This window comes from Engraulis encrasicolus, chromosome 4 (assembly GCF_034702125.1).
Source record: "Engraulis encrasicolus isolate BLACKSEA-1 chromosome 4, IST_EnEncr_1.0, whole genome shotgun sequence".
Lineage (NCBI taxonomy): Eukaryota > Metazoa > Chordata > Actinopteri > Clupeiformes > Engraulidae > Engraulis > Engraulis encrasicolus.
In genome coordinates this window covers 12,234,435-12,257,307 of record NC_085860.1, presented here as the reverse complement: position 1 = coordinate 12,257,307, position 22,873 = coordinate 12,234,435, and the positions used below count along the sequence as shown (strand labels likewise).

General features: G+C 41.3%; 2 protein-coding genes across 4 annotated transcripts; one reads left to right on the top strand and one right to left on the bottom strand.

Annotated features, from left to right (window-relative positions):
- Positions 1-467: 467 nt before the first annotated feature.
- Positions 468-10,389, top strand: tdg.1 (thymine DNA glycosylase, tandem duplicate 1). 2 transcript variants are annotated; one of them, XM_063196701.1, is made up of 11 exons: positions 468-581; positions 1,140-1,195; positions 2,677-2,849; positions 4,524-4,816; positions 5,454-5,523; positions 5,802-5,937; positions 6,245-6,327; positions 6,595-6,689; positions 7,038-7,209; positions 7,805-7,960; positions 8,343-10,389. In XM_063196701.1, exons 2-11 carry the CDS (start codon positions 1,140-1,142, stop codon positions 8,453-8,455), a joined length of 1,347 nt encoding a protein of 448 aa, XP_063052771.1. In that variant the 5' UTR covers positions 468-581; the 3' UTR covers positions 8,456-10,389. The 2 variants fall into 2 exon arrangements, with proteins under 2 accessions (XP_063052771.1, XP_063052772.1); XM_063196702.1 differs by lacking the exon at positions 1,140-1,195.
- A 1,280-nt stretch (positions 10,390-11,669) lies between these two features.
- On the bottom strand, positions 11,670-22,749 carry LOC134446704 (patatin-like phospholipase domain-containing protein 2). 2 transcript variants are annotated; one of them, XM_063196014.1, is made up of 9 exons: positions 22,030-22,748; positions 20,958-21,190; positions 19,622-19,687; positions 18,276-18,485; positions 17,900-17,960; positions 17,247-17,453; positions 16,108-16,240; positions 12,517-12,606; positions 11,670-12,239 (listed from the first exon to the last, which is right to left on the bottom strand). In XM_063196014.1, exons 1-9 carry the CDS (start codon positions 22,361-22,363, stop codon positions 12,095-12,097), a joined length of 1,479 nt encoding a protein of 492 aa, XP_063052084.1. In that variant the 5' UTR covers positions 22,364-22,748; the 3' UTR covers positions 11,670-12,094. The 2 variants fall into 2 exon arrangements, 1 of the variants encoding a protein (XP_063052084.1); XR_010034457.1 differs by lacking the exon at positions 11,670-12,239 and adding an exon at positions 13,186-13,303 and having other exon boundaries at positions 12,519-12,606; positions 22,030-22,749.
- Positions 22,750-22,873: the final 124 nt, after the last annotated feature.

Here is a 22,873-nt window from a genome sequence, read left to right as displayed (position 1 = left end):
TTCAGGACAAAAAAATATAAAAAATCACAAAAATGATAATGGTAAAAAACTCCATTGACACCCATTCATTTTGCACTGTCCCGTGGTTAGGGTTAGCCAATTGTGGCTAACAGGAAGTTCCGTGAGTGAACAGCCCCTGTAACAATGTAACAACCAAGTGTTATTCTTATAGTAGATCAGCCAATAGGGAACAAGCCACGCGTTCAAACGTGTGCGTGGATCAGACCAAAGTAGAGTTGGGGGTGCATGCTCAGTGATCATAATAAAAATGGAAAGGGCAAAATATTGTTTTGAACTGCATATAAAAGTAAAATATGATATGAATAACATTTAAAATCACGCAATCGTTGATTTCTTTAACATTGGATACATTAGAATGAAATAGCACCGGCTTTGTTTCTACCCTGTAGGCCTAATCACGCTTGGTACAGCTTCGTGTCAAAGTTGAACTGTTCCTTGCAGTCTCTTTGTTGATTGTTGTATGATTAGCCCTTACATGGCCTTAGTTGTTTAATATATATTTTTAAATCCTATCTTCATATTTGCATGTACATAAACGAGTAGAATCAACCATTGAAACGGTATGTATCATTTCAATAATTACTGTTTCCTGAACAAATGTGTGTTTAAAAAGCTACACGACAAGAGCATCTTGGCTAGTTGGAAAGCTATCGAGCAAGCCAGCTAGCTGGCACCTTACGGAAGCTCATTCATTCTGCTGCGGCTCAAAAAATAGATTGGCCGCAATGGGAGGAATATATCGATAATCGTACAGTCATTAGTCATACAAATAATTCAGCATTAAAATTAGTTTATGTGCACAATATTTGGTACCATTCCCCACTCCATTACGTCGTTTATGCTAATGTAGCTAACACTAGTACCAAATCATGACGTCGGCTGTGTTGACTGGTATTTAAATGCCTTTTACATTCGATGATCTATCCTTATCGATTATTTACAGATAAAACACGAGTTTTCTTAATATCCATCATACCTAGAATGATCAGGCGTCTATGATTTTTGTTTTGTTTGTTTTAACATAGCACCGGGGTAATGACCCATGCAATACTAATTTCCCTCTTAATAATGCAATAATAAATGGATATTATGAACTAATTTGACATCCCCCTTAAAAGATGGAAGAGAGGCCTTATGGATCTGTGCCTGTCCCCTCGGAATATCTCCAAAATTGGTGAGTTTAAATCCCCCTTTGTCAACAGGACTGGCAAGTTCCCTCCCTTTGGCAAAAATTGGAAAGGGTGTGTAGTAGGCTATGTGCAAATTAACTAACATCTAATTCAAGATCTAACCATAACGTTTTGGGAAAACAGATAGAACATCTTATAAATAGGAGCCGTGCAATGTGGTTTCAATGTTGGGTTGGGGATGATTATTATTTAGGTGAATTGTGGAGATTACAACTATACTTGCACTATTGGATGCCGGTGGTGACTTGCATGTTTGACTTATACCTCCTTTTCTATTTTATATGATACGAAAATGTCTGGTGTGCTGTGTGGATTGGGATGAAATGTGAAGTCTATTTAACACATTGCCTGAATTATGAGTACTCATATTTTTACATTTTCAATCTTATGTGTTGACTACACTTGTGATTTATAAATGTACTACAGCTCTAATAGATATTGGTTATGTTGTTAAAAAGAATAGACGTTTTTATTATTATTATTATTTATTTACATATTTTATCATCTCTCTTTTTAATTTTGAGTTTTTGTCGACAACAAGCACTGTATTCAGAGCATTTAAAAGAATGCCTGTTCAAAAACTTGCAGAGGTTCCACAAATTTGATCCAACCAACCATGAATAAGCTGGTCACAATCAACTGCCATTACAATAGAGGACATATTCATAGCCAACATCACTAGCAGATAGTAAGTGCACAGGAAATATACAGAACAACCAGTGCAGAGTCGGGTTAGTGTTTTTTCTGAAGTACTCTACTTTTAAAAAGCATCAACAAAAAACACTAACCCTACATCTGCACTTGTTCTTCTGTATATTTCCTGTGCACTTTGTATCTGCTAGTGATGTTGGCTATGATTATGTCCTCGATTCGAAGTGGCTTTGCTTATTCAATGCAATGTAACACTTAGGACAGCTAGACCAACCACAATGTAAAGTCTTCTCTGCCTCTGTGAAGGCACAGTCTTAACTTTCTGAAACCCAAATTTCCACCTCCAATGTGGATGACGTGATTGGCTTAAATAGTTTACACCGAAGAAAAGATGAGAGAAAGACCATCGTAGAAATAAATCCCATCCAACTCGAAAACCACCACGTGAAGATGACCTAATAAATCCAGTGTGGTTAAAATCAAACGGGTAATTGGAGTGCTTCTGGATCTTCACCTTTTTTCCGTGGTGCTCATCGGTGTAGGGGCTCCAGGTAGAGAGAATCTGAGGCACTCAAGATTACAATTATTTACTTTTTATTTGGCTACAATGTCTAATGGTATTGTAAAATCTGAGGCACTCAAGTAAAAAAAAAAAAAGTTTATATTTGGCTACAATGGCATTGGGCATTGTAGCCAAATAAAAAGGAAAACATTGCAACCGTTTGTGCCTCAGATTTTCTCTACCGGGATTAAGTCCAGTGTGGTTGTTGATGGTGGTGGTTTGCCTTGTGTGTGTGGTGTTGTGTGTAAACAGGGTTACAGCTGCACAGCAGCATCTGCAGACGTTACAGGCCCAGTACCCTCACCTGGCTAACGGGGCTCACGGGGGTCACTACATGGAGGGAGGCATGGAGAACGGCGGCATGATGGAGATGCCCGGCGCTGGGGTTCACCCTCAGGCCCTCGCACCGCAGGCTCCACAACAAGGTGACATTGCATTTATGAAACCGTGAAAGTGAAAGCCCAAATGGGAAACTCCGACTCCCATTGTCATTGTGACACAGGACTCCACTGCACACTGCACACAATGAAATTGCATTTATACCTCACCCTTGCAAGGGGGCAGCCCCCAATGGCGCCCCATGGGAGCAATGCGGCGGAACGGTACCGTGCTCAGGGTACCTCAGTCATGGAGGAGGATGGGGAAGAGCACTGGTTAATTACTCCCCCCACCAACCTGGCGGGTCGGGAGTCAAACCAGCAAACTTTGGGATACAAGTCTGACGCCCTAACCGCTTACCCATTTATGGTTTATTTAGGGATTCTAAGGGTATATACTGTATACTCTTATCCAGTCTCTCTGGCTTAACAAGGTGACATTGTATTTATGATACAAACTAAGGCCATACCGTGGCTCTAAGGGTAGGGCACTGGACTGCTACGCCGGCGACCCGGGTTCGATTCCGACTTGGGTCCTTGAACCTTCCCCGTCTCTCTCTCCCCCCATTCGTTTCCTGTCACTCTCTCACTGTCTTATCATTAATAAAAGACCAAAAAAAAAATTAAAACACATGATTGCAGATTGACTGAACTCTTTTCATGCAGGGCCTTCATTAAACACGTTGTTATTACCAATTCTGGGGTGTTGCATTCAAAACCATAGTTGCAATGCTAACTTATTGTTTGCCATGCAATTTCCCATTAGCAACTGCCCAATTTGCTAACTGGTTAACAATTATGCTTTCGAGAAACACAACCCTCCTGCTAATGTCCTGGTAGTGTTGTTATGAGCACTATGAGTTTTTTCGGTAACACTTTACTTGACGCCGGTGTCATGCATGTCATTACAGTATCGTAACAGTGTCATGGCACAGTTATGCACGTGTCATAAACATTATGTCCATGTCATAAACATTTTATGACTGTTGGCCTTAAGTGACATACGGTTATGGCAAAGACAATAACATTAATCAAGTAGGTAGCAGGCTTCACTCAGGTTTCTTGATACCTTTTAAGGGTGCTGTCCCAAATGAATACTTAGAATCAAAGAAAAGGGGGGCGCACCTTGCATCAATTTCTTTGATTCTAAAGACAATAACATGAACATAATGTTTGACTTTGTCTATGACTGTGCCATGATGACACTGTAATGACATGCTTATGACACCGGCGTCAAGTAAAGTGTTAACGAAAAAACTCAAAGTGCTCATAACAACACTGTCAGGACATTAGCAGGGTGTGTTTCTCGAAAGCATAGTAAAGTGTTACCGTTTTTTCTGCAAATAGTGAGTTGGATGGCCAGTAATCCCCTCTACAAAAGGCTGCATACCATTGAACATTTACATTTGTCTTGTAGAATGACTTATTATTATTACATTGCACTTAGCTAACGCTTTTATCAAAGCGACTTACAGTTATTTAGAGGCTATTGTTTACAGTCCCTGTAGCAGTGTGGGGTTAGGTGCCTTGCTCAAGGGCACTTCAGCCATGGATGGAGGTGAAAGAAGACATCAGGTGGGATTCGAACATGTAACCCTCTGATCCAAAGACCACCTCCTTAACCACTAGGCCATGGCTGCCCCACACTTGTTATAATATAACGTTCTAAAAACTCCTGGAAGTAAAATATTTTGTAATAGCTGTTTCTGTTTCTCCCTGAAGCACCTGCCAAGAAGCGAGGGCGAGCAGCACCTAAAGAGCCCAAACCGAAGCCAGAACCGAAGCCCAAACCCCCACCTAAGGCCAAGGCTGAACCCAAAGCCAAACCAGGGCCAAAGCCCAAAAAGGCCAAGCTGGACAAGGGCGCCCCAGAGGGAGGAGAGGGGCAGGAGAAGATCGACGAGACCTTCAAGAAAGTGAGGAGGAAGGTGGATCGCTTCAAAGGCATGACGGAGGAGGAGGTCATGAAAAGGACACTACCAGACATCCTCAAACCCAATCTGGATTACGTCATAGTGAGTAGCACACCATATACATCCCCAAACCCAATCTGGATTATGTTATAGTGAGTCTCACACCATATACATCCTCAAGCCCAATCTGGATTACGTCATAGTGAGTAGCACACCATATACATCCCCAAACCCAATCTGGATTATGTTATAGTGAGTCTCACACCATATACATCATCAAGACCAATCTGGATTATGTTATAGTGAGTCGCACACCATCTGATGATTTGATGCACCCGATTGCTGTGTTGTAGAGCATATTTAAATGTCGGTTTTGTTTGATAATGTGCCATATAAATAAGGTTGCTTGATTGCTTGATTGATTCATTCATTCATATTTCATTGGGGCAAAAGTTATTGTCTGAATTGTGTTGCATAGTAATCCGTTACATGAAGTTGCAAATGGAAACATGTGGTTGCTGTGGTTTTGCAGGCACAGTTACATGTGGTCATATTATTTAGATGTACATGAGTTTATATTTGCACCCAAGTTCTACATTGGTTTAATCATACATGTTTATTCTTACCTACACAAGTCTACAATCTGTATCAGATAAAATGATCTGTAGACTAAGGGTGTGTGTGTGTGTATGTGTGTGTGTGTTTTCTCCTGCTCTGCATTTCATGTCACTTCCTGAAGATTGGCATCAATCCTGGACTGGTGGCAGCTTTCATAGGCAGGTGGTTCCCTGGGCCTGGAAACCACTTCTGTAAGTTGTGCCTTTCTATCCCAGAACAGGAAGAGTAATATTCCTTTCACAAAGTGTTAAGACACCACCCCTGTTATAAATTAGCTGTTACCAGAATACCAGAACAAGTTGTAAAGTATTACTAAAGGCCCTGTGCACACTGTGTCACAGTGTGGTGTAGTACTATGGTAGTTGTGTTTTTTTTCAGTGACTATTACAATGTTCCAGTGGCAGGACGGTGTCTGGTAAGGGGCTACGAAAGTGATTATTTGTGTTTTTCTCTCTCTCTCTCTCATCAGGGAAGTGTCTGTTCCTGTCTGGTTTCACGGACGAGCTGCTGAACCACATGGCAGACACCAGCTTGCCTGAAAAATACGGCATCGGCTTCACCAACATGGTCGCCAGGGCAACGCCAGGAAGCAAAGACCTCTCCACGTGAGTTCGCAGCTCATAGGTCATCGGTCAGGAAAGCAGAGAATGCGTGCACATCAGTGGCACAGTAACTGGAGTAAATTATAAATGTCCATAGCACTGTTCATGCAGTTTTTCTTAAAAAGGGCTCAGGCATTCAGCACCCCTTTTTTGCAGGTGCCTTAGGCATCAATGAGTTAAGAGTGTTGTGGACATTTATCATTTACTTAACATAGGTCATAGGTTGCATTTGAAGGTCATAAATATAGTATGTGCTTGTGTTTTTGAAAATAAGAGCTAACATACTGTTCTCTCGCACCTTATTTTTCAGAAAAGAACTCAGGGAAGGAGGCAAAATTTTGGTTGAAAAACTCAAGCAATATAGCCCTCTTATAGCGGTATTCAATGGAAAATGTAAGTGCAATCCATCCGTGAATAAAAGTCAAAACTCTATGTATGTATGTACTGTTAATAGGCATGGATGTCGAATGACAAGTATTGGTACTGTTACCAAAAAGAGAGAAGGGGATGCTTCACTGGGTCATGTATCCAAGTATGTGAAAAAGGGTGCTCATCAAAAAATGATACATAATGGTACTGTGTTTCTCATTTTATGGTGCAAGTGCATGTTTTTACGTTTTGCGTTAATTACACAACTTCCCGGTGTTCATTTCTTTAAAGGCATCTTTGAGATGTTCTGCAGGGAGATCTTTGGAAAGAAACCAAAGAAACTGGAATTTGGCCTTCAGCCTCAACGGATTCCTGACTGTACAACGGTAAAATATTTTGGTTCACAATAACAAAATCAACAGTGGACGTTGTTTATATGGTATGTTAAGTGCAAAGTGCTCCTCATTGTAACTGTAAATAATAGAAGCTAAAAATGTCTATTATTGGAAATTCAAAATGGCGGACATGGAGAAGATTCACCTTTTCATGTAAGAAAAGTGTCATTTTCTCAGTCATAATGAATACTTAGAATTTGATGGCGGTGGTAAGTACTGTTGAAAAATGAAAAAGGTATTTTTGAATGAGCAGCATTAATTCTGGAGAATTCTGGAAATAAATAAACTAGTGACTTCCTCTACCTCTAACTCCGTATCCTCTCTGCCTTGACACTGCAGGCTCTGTATCTGATGCCCTCCTCTAGTGCCCGCTGTGCGCAGTTCCCGCGTGCGCAGGACAAAGTGCACTTCTACATCAAGCTGAGGGAGCTGCGGGACGAGCTGAAGGGACAGGCCAAACCTAAAGAGGTGGAGGAGCTCAGCTACAGCTTCGACCTGGGATTGGCCAAAGGTGAGAGAGAGGGACGCTCGTTGGCCTACAAGTTGGTGCAGTGTTAGAGCCTCCGCACATTGGTGTTAGGGCCTCCGCACATCGGTTCCTACAGCCCTGCGGAGCACTTTCGCTTCTGACACATTTCCGACCCCCACACACAATTTCACCACAGCAGAGCACGGATAATCAATGGGTGGCTCCGACAAACTAGAACCTTCAGCCGACTTCCGCGGACATGGAAGCCGGTGTGCAGGGTTGTATTTAAAACAATGGAATGGAACTTTGTCGGAGCCGGTGTGCGGAGGCCCTTACGGTCCTTTCACTTCATGCAGATGGGATCGCCAGCAATCCACTTAACCATGTCCTGAAAAAGCTGGATCACATCATGGTAACACTGCCATGACATTACAGAGAAGACACATTAACATATCATCATTACCAATTGGTAACAATAAGGTTATTAAATAGGCTGAATAGAAAAGGTTAATGCATACAACAAAAAAACAACTTTTTATTGCCTACACAACTAACGACATTGATTAAATGTGAATATTCAGAGACAATATTGAGGGCTTTGTTCTGATGGTGGTCTGGTCTGCTTGTGTTTCCACAGAGGATGCTAAGAGGATGGCAGTGAAGGAGGAGCAGTATGATCCCGGGTACGAGGCGGCCTACGGGGGCGCGTACGCTGAGCCAGGCTCCGAAGCAGCGGGACCAGCGGGACAGAGCAATGGCCACTGCACCTTCTCAGCTAACGCAGAGACGGCAGGTAAGAATGGATTCGGATAGGCATCAGTAAGATTACTTGCAGTAAGTCACATTTCTGTTCATGAAATAAGAGTTAAACAGAGAGTAATGTTGCTTGGTGTGGTGGATAGCATTTCCCCACTGTTTACATTACATTACACTTAGCTGTCGCTTTTATCCAAAGCGACTTATAGTTATTATCAGTACAGGGTATTGTTTACAGTCCCTGGAGCAGTGTGGGGTTAGTTGCCTTGCTCAAGGGCACCTCAGCCATGGAGTGAGATAGAGAGAGTGGAAGGGTGGGATTCGAACCTGCAACCCTCTGATCTAAAGCCCATCTCCTTAACCATTAGACCAAGGCTGCCACTGTGTACAGCTCACCCCCTGTGTGTTCCCCTTTCCAGACACTGCAGAGAAGGCCCCTGCGGCTGGTGCTGCTGAAGGACTCCTCCCTGACGGCCAGTGGATGACCCAGACCTTCGACGATCAGATCCCCGACATCACAGCCTCCTCATGATCAGATCCCCGACATCACAGCCTCCTCATGATCCCACACGGGTCTCGGAGCAGAGCAGAGCGACTCATACACAACCAGACTGAACTGGAGCATCGGCTTGCAAATCATTTAGGGGAAACGCCTCGCCCTGCTCTCCTCTCGATAATGAAGTGCTGCTCCATTCTGCCCAGCTCTGAGTATCACGTTGGTCTGAGTTCAATCATGCTGGGGTCGTTCATGGACCCTGGATCAGTTTTTATTTGACTTTATTTGATAGATCTGTTGAACAATACTGGACCCTCTGCAGGAGTCTCCACACTGTAAAACATTGCGGCCAGTTAAACGTAAAAAAGTTAGTTGCCCTGCTCCCTCAAGTTTGTAAGTTAACTCAACTTACGAACTTAAGGCAGCAGGGCAACCTGCCTTTTTTGTTTAACTGATTTGCAATGTTTTACTGTACATGATCAGCAGGATTACACAATTCGATCCAGGAGCAAGACTAAGAGGAGCTATATGAACGCTGTCTCCTCACATGTTCCTTACTTTTTAAAGTATCTGTACCTCAGTAAACACCAGCTGAAGAGTCTTGGGTGGACTAGAAAAGGACAAACACCCCTTTACATACACATCAGACATTCACACAGGAGTGGATGAATTTCTACCTTGGATTTGAAGTAGCCCGTTTTAGAAAGTAGGGTTTTTTTCAGTTTTGGGGGGTTTAAAACAAAGTCTTTGGGTAATGATCATGCTTTTAATCAGTGAAAGGAAAGCAATATTTTAAAAGGATAAGATAATGGTTTCCCCGTTTTTAAAAGTATTGAAATACTTTATTTTGATTTGGCATGGTATGTTTCTGTTCACCTGATTACGGTGTCAAGATTTCTCCTGGTTTGTCTATGGCTGGTTCAGCACTGCTATGGTTTTTATGTTTTAACATCAGGGAATATAATAGTACTTGATTGTGTTTGCGCTCTTTGGAAAATGTCCACTATTTAAATGACAGTTTTGCATTTAATGTTTTATTTTCTGGTTGCAGCAAAGGTTGAGCATAATTTGTATGCTTACAAACTTTGTGACATGTTACAAGGACTAAATACAAAAGAAAAAAATGTATTTTCACTTATTAGTATGCAACTAGATCGCTGTAACTGTAGGAAAAGTGTAGGTTAATTTTGTGACTTTTTTTGGCTATGGCTTTGGTTAAAGTGTAATCAGAGCCCAACTCTAGTCTAAGGCTGTAGGAGGTTTGGAAGAATTACAATTGCCTTTTTCATGCTGAAGTAATCGACCAGTTCTCAGAAATGTGGATTTGAAAGAACAGAAGCGGTATAGTTTTCCTTTCAAATATTGAACTGCTGTGACATTGAACTACAGTGGTCATAAGCAGTGAAGCCAATCCTACTGCAGTGGTTCGAAATATTCGTTAACCTAAACCCACACAAGAGGTGTGCAAAAGCCAACTCAAAAATTTAACAATGCTCTTATTGTCATCTTGTTTTTTAAGGGGGAGAAAAAGTACTGTAAGATGAGCTGAACTGTATTGTGAACCGTGATCATGTCTGTATAACATCTTCAGAGGGGTATACTAAGAAGCCAGGACTCCAGGCTCTTCTATTAGATGATTTACCTCTTAACTTAACCTGGTTTAGTCCTGAACCAGCTTCTTAGTATAAGCATGTTGGCTAGTTCTTGGTCTATGAACATTGGATACTTCACTCATGCTGCTGTGGAACATGCAGTGTGAACGTAACATCACTTCACTGCCTCTAGAGTGCAGTGTTTCACTGGTAATCATTCCTGCGTTACAAACGACGGCTATAGTGGACTGGTTTAGACTGCAAGCATTCGGTGGTTCTCCCGACACTTGGTGCTATTTTTTTTTTATTATTATTTTAATTTTTTTCCCCTCATTTGAGTTTTTACTTGTTATTAAAATGCAGATTTCCATTTGCATACCAGTGTTATTATTGCAGTTGCTAATCTTGTGTCTGACTGAACTTTTCTTGTTATTGGATTCATTACAAATTTGTCTCTAATGTAACTAAGCAACAAAAGGCAGTTTTATATACGGTTATACAGTACTGTCCTATACTTATTGTCTGTTCTGACTTGAACACTAAATTAGCACACACATAAGGGATGTAAGCAATGTAAGTGACTACAAGTGACCACTGCAGTCAGTATTGATTGTCACTCTTCAGCTAGGCCTCAGTGCTGGGGAGGTCCAAGACCCCTGGTCTAATCAGTTCCCCTGCACAAACACATACAATGGTGTGGGAAGAGTGAAAGGTACAGTGAACTCACACTTGAACCTAGGTCATGTAAGCGGTACAATGAGGCGCTATTCTGAACAACATCAACAACTACAACAACAACAGAAAAAGTGAAGAGCTGTGCTTTATGAAAGTGACCATCCTGATCTCTCCACAACCATATTCCTCTAGCCTGGCTATCGCCAGACTATATCGCAAGTGAGTTAGTCTGGGAACCATCAAGTTTGTACATTTATTCATTTTCGTATGGGCGAGGTCGGTCTAAACCAGGGATGTCAAACTCTGGCCCGGGGGACAAATCTGGCCTGCGGAGTCATTTTATTTGGCCCACGAGATCATTTCAAATCTGTATTAGGGTTGGCCCACATACACCATTAATGTATAGCATAATAAGACAAACATTTGGTGACAGGAATATGAATGGGCCCAGGCCAGTGAAACAGCTCACACTCATATGCAATGGAATATGTGCAGGCACACTTAATCTATGATGGGAATCTGTTTGAGAAATTTAAATATGAGTAATAAGTGGGTGTAAGTACAATTTTAGTCCGTTTTTTTCCCCCCCCCCCAAGAATATGGAGTTTGGCCCGCGACTGTTCCAGATTTTGAATTTCGCCCAAGGTCAATTTGAGTTTGACACCCCTGGTCTAAACTATTTAAAATACTATCTCAAGCTTGGTGGAAAGCTTATTTTTTATCAGGTGTCGACATGGTGGATCTCTAAACAAACTAGAAGCTTCCGTTTCTCTAATGATGATAGGTATTGCCTTCCATCCCAGTTCTATGGTTGGCAATGGCTTCTGAATCTCGTCTGAAGAATCCAGCGTGGCTTTCCATGCTGTCCTTCCGATAGGGGAGAGCACACAAGGCAACAGGGGAATTCCCAAGTTGATATTCCCCTGATCTACCCAAAAAGTATGGAATGACAATGACTTGCAACAGTGCTTTCAGCTGTGTGTGTTTTATTTCAGGATTACATTACATTACACGTCATTGACACTTTTATTCAAAGCTACTTACAGTTATTTACAGGGTATGTTGGTTACAGTCTCTAAAGCAATGTAGGCATAGGTGCCTTTCTCAAGACCACTTCAGCCATGGATGGGAGGACTGATAAGGGTGGGGGGGCTTTTTGCCTTTATTTTGAGATAGGACAGTGAAGATTATGACAGGAAGCGAGTGGGGAGAGAGACGGGGATAGGTTGGCAAAGGCCGCAGGCCGGAATCAAACCCGGGTCAGCCGCATAGCAGACGAGTGCCCTACCATTAGAGCCACGGTAGGGCCACAACATTCTGATCTTAATAAATCCACCAGTTTAGGGCACAAGTTTAGGCCATGGCTGCCATTGGATTACAATACGAATGGTAACCTTGAAGTTAGGCTTTAAGAAAATGGATAGTAGGTAGCTGCAGGCAGTGTAGGTGTGGTGGGCGGTGTAGGATACGATGAGGATATTTCCCGCTTAGAAAGGTTTTCAAAGGTAAACAGTTGCTCATCAGCTGAGCTCTTCTGGTGGCCTTCATTTGTGCTGAGAATATAGAGGTGGAAAAACAATTCATAATCCATCTGTTAAACTCATATACACTATATAACCACCAGGGCCACTGCCAAGGTTTATGGAGGCCCTTAGATCAGGAGCCCCCCTCATAATTAAATAATAATAATAATATGTTTTCTGGTCAATCTCAATTTAGTAGGCCACAATTTTGGGGGCAAAGTTTACTTTGCTTATGCCCAGCGGTGACCCTGGTAACCACGCACAATGGTATTATATTTGGATGGTATAAGGACGTTTGCATACGTACCTGTTTGACAGAGTTCGTTTGCAGAGCTCCCACGCTAGACTGCACAGCCACTGCAGATCTGAACACATCTCTGGAGCCCACTCGATCATTCTGAGAAAGCAAGAAGTCAAGGTTAAAACATACAGTATTTACATGTTTACCCTTCATGTAGCTTCATGTAGTTTACCCTTCAAGGCCGTAACCAGACATTTCCAAATATCGAGGTCAAATGCTGCGTGCTGTACTGCATACTGTACATTTAGAATGCTTCAAACACTTCAGTCAAACTCCTCAGTTTGTTTTCATTAGTTACTGCCTTGAGAAAACATGGGGGTGGTGTATAGGACATTCATAATGATATGAATTTATCATTGTTGATCATACATCAATTTTCATCATAGATAAATTTTACATTACTGAAAAAAAATACTGAGGACATGACCTCTGTGTCCTCAAATGTAGTTACGGCCATGGCAGTGTATACTGTGTATTCAGGTTAAGCCAGTGGTTCTCAACATTTTTTGAACAAACGCCCCCTTGGCCTCATCACAATCCTGCCAACGCCCCCTTGACCTCATCATAAGCCCTACACCCACCCACCCACCCCCCCTTAGTATTATAAAATTAAATGGACTTATGCCCCTCAATGGCAAGAAGGAGTCAAGGTTAAAAAAATACACACATGTTTACCTTTCATGTATATGTACAGTGTATTCAGGTTGAGCAATGCCGCAATGGGCAGGGAATGTTGCACAACAGTGCTGGATCTGGTAGGGGTCAAGACCAGCAAACCCTGATGCAAATATGCCTTTCACAACATAGTGAGATAAGAACATTGTACAAAGAAGATGAATGGAGAGGAAGTCAAATAAGTTACTAAGTAAATAAACAACAGCAGCTATTAGAGCCGAGTCATCTCTCTCAATCTTCTTTCCAAAAGTTTCCTGTTAGCCTGGGATATCCCGTGCTGCTTTGCACAATCTTTCGATCTGACAGACAGCATGGAGTCTACCCTCAGCAAAGGTACCAGATCATGGTCCCTGTCTCTCTCCAATCAGAGAGCAGGTAGGCGTGGAAAGGCGATGACTGCAGTTTGTTTGGATACAACTGACACGATTGGCTATGGCTACACCAAATGATATACCACTGATTCTTGAGAAAGCGGCTAAAACATGTCTCTGCAATAAACTGCCAATTCTGTTGAAAATAAACTAAATTTTCATGAACAAAATGAATCCAGGTAAAGACACAGGGGTCTGTTACATAAATGTACAGTCGTTTGAAATATTTAAGTGTAATTTTATTACTTTTCATGGCTATAAACCTGCCCACACCCTGTAAAAACAGCTGTCCCAAGGACAAACATCATCATTTCAATTGACTTAAAATGTAAAACTCACTGATATTATTGAATAATATCACCATGATGTGAAAGTCCATATTGAAGTGGTTCTGCAGATATGCACATAGTGCGTGTAAAACAATATTTACTACTATTTTCTGATTGCTCAAAGTGTGTCCAGCATATTAGTCACCACCGTCAGATTTTTTAAAAAAGACAATAAAATCAGGTATGCACAAGGTCATTGTCATTACTTAGGACCCCTTTTCAAACCTATAGATCTACTGAGTACTTCACCATCACTGAAGCTCCTGTAAGTTTACTAATTTCTCCTCAATTTGATAACTTGTTTGGACACTGGTACTGTCCCAACCATAAACTGTCAACACCGTCGGGGGTTTTAATAGTATTATTGTTACATTAATGTTAATTATATATACTTTTCCAGAAGCGTCATGAAGCTCCTAAGAAACAGCGAAAATGAAGTGCCTAATGTGAGCAAAAAATGCACAATATGTAAGAGTGTTTTTTTTGTCTCACACCGTCAGATGTTTCCACCGTCAGATTTTGTTCCGCTCATCATCTTGTTCCATATTTTACTAAATGGTGCTGGTTAATGAAACATTACCAGACATGTTAGTAATAATTGTGACCCAAACTTATACTCCAGCCTCCACTGAGGTGCATTTGGAGGGTTTTTTGTCACAAAACCTGACGGTGGTGACATCTGATGTAGTTCACAAAAAAGCATGTGTTTTACATGTTTTTGACAAGTTTTAAGAATATGCTTCCAATAAGTATCTACGATTATGTTGAATTGTAAAAGTAATTCACTTAAATACAGTAAACTTATTTTTTTACTTCTAATTCTGTCTGACGCTGGTGACAAAACCAAGAAAGAGCCCATTTTATGAAAAATGTAAAACATGGGGAGCTTGGCCAATACATTCACTGCACAGCCAAGACGTTCATCTATGATAATACACCTCTATATTTTGGATTTTAACAACTTAAAACCTGTTTATGCCACATTTTCAATAATCTAGGCCTACTTCCTAGAGTATCTAACAAATGAAGAAAAAACACATGCACAAGCATACTGTGCACACACAAAAATAAAGTGTTTATGCTAGATGTCATTGATTTGAGAGGGCTATTTATTTTGCTAAATGTAGGTAATAATTAGGGCACTTTCACCACCTTCAGATTACTGTCACCACCGTCAGTTCTTAAGTCACCATCGTAAGAAGGAGTTTTGGACATTTTAAATGAATGTGCTTACAAAATTTTCCTTTGTAGTTGTTGAATTATCAAAGTAATAGCAAATTTAAGCCTACACGAATATTTGTGAAATTACAAAAAATTGTTTGATCTATTTAGCCATTAAGTAAGCATTGTCTGACAGCACATATTTTTAAATTAGAACACATGAAGCAGTATTAAAATAGAATGAAAGTGAATTTTCAACATTAAAAGGCGTATGTGTGAACCAAAAAACACACACAATCACTTAAAAACTCCAGATACATATGCAACCAAATCAATACACTTTTTATTGCTTTTAATTTTGTCTGACGGTGTTGACAAAAAACAAGGTATGATCGGAGAAAAACATGATTTCTGAAAAAAATGGAAAATGGGGAGATTGGCCTTGTGCATTTCTGAAAAGCCAAGACCTTTGTCTACGAGAATATACCATATTATTTTGTAATTCACTTCGTTTTTTTCTTTCAAGATTACAACCTGTTTTAGCCACTTTCTCAAGAATCAGTGATACATTCGTAACGCCCAATAAACAGCCATCGTCAATCATAAAGAACCCCTATGGGATTCACAGTAGGCAGGTCTCCATACCTTATCTCACTTGTGATTAGGTCTGGTGATAACCATGCAAGTTTCCCTTCATAACAAAACTAAACCTACTCAGCTGCACTAACATTGTTATGCACCCATCTGCTCAACGGAAAATAAATAATACAAATAGTACAATTAGTCAAAGTAATGCAGTCACTTTAACCCCTTAAGACACTACCCATGTTATAATGTTGCTGTTACCAGAATGGCCAAGTTGTAATATATTACTAAAGGCTCTGTGCACTGTCAGTGCCGTAGTACTTTGGTTAGTTGATAGGCGACTATTACTACGCCGCAGTAACGGGACGGTGTCTGGTAAGAGGCTACAATGTTTAAATGAATCACTGTTTTTTTTAAGTATATCATTAGGGTTTTGTTGTTCGGATCAGTATGTGTTGAGGGTGTAGCGGGCATACCTGTAAACAAAGGCCACCACCCACTGTACTGGCAGGATGGTCAGCATCAGGGTTTGGATCAACAGTTTCACAAGAGAAAGCTGTCCCGCTGCCCCAAACGACCCGTCCCTCTCTTCACACCACTTGGAAATCACTAGGGAGAACACACAAAACAGCGCACCCTTAGAAACAATGCATTATTAAAGGTGCACTGTGTAATATTTTAATATTCTTTCCAGAATTCATGGTGCCTACATTTGCAAATGTTACGTTTTTCATGAATACCTACTACCACCATCAAATTCGACGTATTCATTATGACTGGGAAAAATTGACATTTCATACATGAAAAGGAGGATCTTGTCTGCCATTTTGAATTTCCAGAATAAACATTTTAGTTGCAAATCTTAGTCTACTGGTCATACTAGGAAATATTAGTTTATTTATTTAGTAAGAGTTCAATGAGCAGCATAGTTGCAATACTTCAATCTTTTTGACCAAGACAGAGATGCCCAAAGTACAAGTAGAAGTAAATTCATGGTGTAAGTACAACACCAGTAGGCCTACATGATAGTACATAGTTGTTACAGTTATTCCACTGAACCTACTGAGCAGGGCTTGACATTAACTATTTCATTTGCAGGCCACTGTGGCTAGTGGTTTTCCTGAGTCACTAGCCCTCCAGCTATTCTACTAGCCAGAAATTGGATTTTTGTAAAAAATATATATATATCATTACGCTGTACATCTAACCTCAGAAGATGAGGAGCTTAAAGCAAGAAGATGAGTGCATGGGTTTCTACATGGAAATAAAACAAACAAATAGAAACTGAGTAACTGAGCTTTATCTTGAACTTAAGTGTAAACAATTGATACACGAGGGGCAAAGCGCAGATACACTATTTGATATGTCCTACCATAGAATGAGCTTGGTTCTACCTGCCAAATTGGCTAATGACACTGAAATTGTTACCAGCCACAGGCAAGTTTTACCAGCATTTGGCCGGTTGGCAGGTGCCAGTGTCAAGCCCTGCTACTGAGGCTAGACTGTTGTTACTGGGAAAAAAAACCTTCTTTACTACTTTTACTTTTGACACCTCTGCCACCAAGTCAGTCACGTCAGCACAAGACGAGTAAAAAAAAACAGACACGTTTTCTACCTCTTTCAACGGGAGCAGGAAGGGTTGTGGTCGTTTCTTCCCTCCAGTGTTGCCTGTGTTGACATGCAGCCGACCTCTTATGTAGGCTATTACACCTCACATCGTTCTTCTCATTGCCATGACGCTGCTCCTCTCTGTCTCTGCACATGGGCATCCGTGTTCCATCAGGAGAACTCAGCTCAGGCAACAGGTCCAGTTTCAAAAGGTCTGAGGGACATCACGTCTTTTACTGATGAAAGACACACTACTAATAACATTGTAATGCAAGCCACACATGCACAGTTCTTACATTTGGATATAGGTAAAGGGTTTAGAAAGTGGGAAATACTTATTTTTTTGGACGTAAGATATAGTATATAGGTAAAGGATTTAAAAAGTGGGTAACTCTTTATTTGGATATAAGACATAGGATATAGGTACAGGATTTAGAACGTGGATAAACACTTCATTTGCTGTGGTCTACATGTGGGTGAGTCCATGAGACTGACCAGCGTAAGAATGATGTGACACATTATTGATGTTTATAAGACTGCAGTCATGATGACATTAGGCTTTTGGCATGTCATGACACCAAGTGTACCGCATATAATAAATCCAGAGACTTGCACGAGTCCCGTACAGGACATCATTTATATAAGAGGTACCACACTCACCGTTCTCGTACAGGAATCTCAGCGCGTCCCTGTATCCATCCCGACAGACTTGGGCAAGAACCTGGAATACACCGTCACTAGTTTTTAAAACACATCACAAGGGACACCACACACTTAACTCCTGTGTGATCCACTGCACTAGTGAACCTTTAAAATAAAGTGTTACTGGATCTTCTCTATGTACACCATTTTGAATTACTAGTCAAAGACATTTTTGGCTGAAAAACTTACTGTACTTTGGTCTTGTCAGACTAGTAAATACTGTATTAGTTTATTACTTAGTACATATTCATGTAAAGATCAAATTTGTGCATGACAGCATACATTTTGAATTTCAAAATGACCAAACATTACGATTTCACACTCTACACCTTACCTGTGGCTCTGGAGGCAGGAAGGCGCTGGTCACTCGATAGATATTGTTTAAGTTCAGTCGTATGCTGACGTTGCTGTGGTGTATTTCATGGTAGTAAAAAGGATTCTCGCGCGGACTGATGTCACTCTCTCCCGCGAACGGGGCGACAGTGATGGTGTTGTTGAGCGAGGAGAAGGGCAGGTTGTCACTGATGGCACCATCTACATACCTCTGAAGAGATACGAAGGGGAAACATTTATTTAGATCATTAGACACCATGGTTTTAACCCCTTAAGACACAGCATTATAAACCTATGTTACCTTTCAATGTCTATTACAGCTTGCCACAGGAGGTACGGCGTGCATTAAGGCTTTCTCACTCATGTACCACTATTATGAAAACTCCTTAATACACAACGAGACCACGGCAATCAGATCAGGTTTACAATTGACTATTGCGAAAGGAGAGAGATTGAGAGGCCTGGAAAACATGTTCCTCGCTTGCCGTCTTTGGTCTCTCTGTCTCTCCTTTTATTTCCAGTACGGCTGTTTTTAATGAGGAGCACAAAAAAGAGAGGGAGGTCACAAAGGTCGGTGGAGAGAAGGACTCGTCTATGCTTCTTATCTGAGGCAACCTTGAACATGTATCCTCCTAGTACAGATGTCACATAATTCACTGGCAAGAGCTCAGTGAAGGGACCAGAGTTACCAGAAACACAGAGAGAAAACTACGTTTTTGCTAGCGATTATAATTATTTTTACAACTACTCTACCACTACTACAGAACAATGCTTATATACGTATACTTAGCCCAATTAAGTCTCTTCTGAGAGCAGCGTAAATCTGTGGCTGGAGTAAATTATCAGTTAGATGTAAATAACATCTCAGAAACTACAGTCCAGTGTCCCCTTGTGCACATGTACCTGCAGACGACTCGTTCACTCAGACTCAACTACATCATAACAACATTGCTATGACATTACAGAGACTCTTACGAAAACAAGACTTGGTCATTACAATGTTGGTGACAGTAAGGTTATATAACATTGTTTCTTTGCAAAGGGATTCATATAAACGCAAATTTGGCAACTTTGAATGAACTGTGAAACTCTGCTAACTCTCAGTATTTCACCATGCCTCCCCATTTAAAGCAGCCTTGCAAAACACAGTACAGGGGAGCATGTGAAGGAGATTAGCGTCCCGTTGCACAGGGCAGCAGCCACTGCCACTGCTACTGCTATTCCCACCTGCTGTGTTTGTTATGTTTCTACACTCCAGCCTGTTATGTCACACTTTACTGGCTTGTTATGAAACTCACCATTATCAGTCAAACCGTAAAAAAAACCCAATCAGGGTGTCCAACTCACAATGTCCCGATAGGTGGGAGGCATCCAGCCACAGTAGAGGGGGAAGAAACTACTACAGATGAGGGCCTGCAAGGACAACAGAAAGTAGAGTAGAGAGAGTAATAGAGAGAAGAGTAGAGTAGAGTAGAGTAGAGTAAAAAGTATTAATCCCAAAGGAAATGAAGGCGTCTAGTAGCATAGACTACATACATACATGGATATTCTTTCACATATATTAATCTTTCACATAGTAAGAGTCACTCAGTGCAGTATTTTTTAAGTTTTAATTGTAGAATATGTATGGCAGGTGAATTATGTTGAGATGCTGTCCTTTATGGTCCTTTATGAAATAGTTATAAGCTCACACTTGGCAGGTACAGTACTTGTGCTAAAATGTAGGATTAGGGATATTAAAAGTGATTCACCGTCTACAGTAATTTAGGTGTAATTTACAGTTAGGTACAATCAATTAGGTTTGTTACAGTCCCTGACCTATCCAAAGTGAGGTCCTTAGCTCATGGGCACTCCATGTAGCCATGGATGAGAGTGTAGAAAAGATTTTCCAGGTTCCTTTCCAACGTCTATGGGTGCAGTATAGATTTTCTAGGTTCCTTTGTACTGTCTATGGCTGTAGGGAGACCATACTGTACTCATTCTTCCAACCAGTAGGGGATTTGAACTTGAAACTATCCAACTCTATGTGTTAACCCCTACTGCTAATGTGTGTTAACCCCTACTGCTAATGTAACCTAGCCTGATTATCATCTACGTTCAAATCTCTTCGAGACTTGGTCTGACCAAGAGCATAACAATTAACATTTCCCAAATGGCATGGTTGACCCGCCTCCCTTAATTTGATTATGGTTGCTTACTTCCCGACAAAGTGAAAGGAGTTCCCGTATTTTCGGGCACTCGGAATGTACTTGCATTGCTCTTGACCTGACTAGTTGCAACGCTAAAGGTGTTGCGTCACTAGAAGGGCACGGCCTGGCTAAATGTAACCGCCTAACCATTAGGCCATGGCTTCCACTAGATCCACCATTAGCTCTCGTCATGGGTAAGCAGTCAGGGCATCAGATTGTAGCCCAAATGTTGCCATTTTGACTCCTGACACGCCAGGTCGCTGGGGGGAGTAATTAACCAGTGCTCTCCCCTATCCTCCTCCATGACTGAGGTACTCTGAGCATAGTACCGTCCCACCGCACTGCTCCCTTTCAGGCGCCATTGGGGGCTGCCCCCTTACACTGGTGAGGCATAAATGCAATTTCGTTGTGTGCAGTGTGCAGTGGTCACTTGTGCTGTGGAGTGCTGTGTCACAATTACAATGGGAGTTGGGTTTTCAATTCACTTTCATTACCTGGATGAGCTCCTCCTTGGAGGCGAAGCGGGATACTAGAACGTTCTGTCCATCCGAGGCGCGCGTCAGGGATATGTGCAGCCGGCCGCTCGCCAGCAGATGGGCGTCGTCTGGCAGCTCGACCTCCAGAAAGTCCCGGACGACCTTGAGCAGGTTGAAGGTGGGATGCAGGGCGCTGATGCTCCTCCGGCGAGCCTCCTTTGTCATCATCAGCATCATGCCACACGTCTTGGCTTTAACCCGTTAAGAGACACAGACACATAAACTTGCTGTTACCAGAATGGCAATGACCAAGTCATAGTGTATTACTAAAGGCCCTGTGTTATGTCATAGTAGTGTAGTACTATGGTAGTTAACTTTTCAAGGACTATTACAGTGTGCCACAGGAGGCGTTCATTATGGGGCTACAGATTGGAAGTTGTTTTTCTTAACAACAAAGTCACTGTTCTAAAATAATTGTATTTGTAAGCAAAATTGTCAGCCATGTGCAATTTTTATTTCACTATGCAATTGTTCTATGTGCAATTGTCATTCAATGTGCTTATCACAATAGGCTTACAAAATGCATCATGGTTTCATCACATCTTTTTTATATTTGCTAGGTAGACATAGACCATCCATCCATTCCAGAGTTTGATGGATTTCATTGACATCAGAACAGTTTATACCACGAGCCCTGCTTTGACAGAGCAGTGAAGTAACCACACACAGGTAGTCACAATTATTTCTACCGGTAAATTTCATATTAGTTTTATTGTGCATACCCATTGTTTCTATGTTTATTTACGAGTGGACTTCATGGTAATCTCTACAACTCATAGTAGCTACTAAGAAGGGCCACTAAGGCTTTCTATTCTATTCTATTTTATTCCGTTCTATTCTATATTCTATTCTATTCTATTCTATTCTATTTATTATTCTAGATAGGCCTACTTCCGAGTGCACAAACAAAATGCTGTGACGTGGACGTTAAATTAATTCTTAGTCCTGTCAACCAACAATAGTCAATCTCAGTGGATAGTCTACATTTCACAGATGAAACGTTTATTATTGTGCATCAAAGGCTACTCACCCAATGATACTTTACACACAACCAAAGCTCCAAACAGGGCACCCGAAGAGGACCCGCCAATCTTGGACGCATCATCCAGTAGGTAACTGGCTCTTTCCAGTAAACAACTTCCAACTCCGATGTAATAGATTCCCATATAACCACAGCCTGCAAAGGATATATTCCAACCGGTTTTCGACTCATACCTGGCCATTCTATCTCTAGCCGCCAACCAGAAGGAAACTTCTCCAGAGCACAAGCCTTGGAGTAGCGTTATGTTGGTTACCACAGAATAGACTTTGAGATCACGTTGGGTGAGTCGAGACACTTGTTTTTCTGCCCAGAGTTGTTGCATTTACGCTGCTTAGCCCAATGACCCTGGACCCCTGTTGGCTGGCTATCATGGCATACGTTGCACAACTGTTTAAATTGAAAGTGTCTTGCTTAGGGCGTCACGTGGTCAAGCACCTGGATCAGTCAGATTGCATTGCAGATTGCGCATGCAATAGCGATTACGCAGATGTATTACGCAGATGTATGCCGAGAAATATGTAGCATAGATACAATTAAACAGCGCCCATCTAGGCTATGCATTCTGCTAACATCCAACTGTTCTGACTCAAATGAATGACCCATTTGACATTTAATTTAAAAAGACCAGCAGACCCAGCTCTTGCTGCAGCTATCTCTCCTCTTGGCATTGCTTTAACCTCGTCAACTTTACACAACAAGTCAACTGTATTCCTATTATACGTCTAATTAGATAAAGTTAATTTCATCAATTTAATCTCGTTTTCCGCGCACAGGACTAGAATGGACATTCATTCTAACAACTACATCCACGTTCCAAATTTACGCGAGAAAA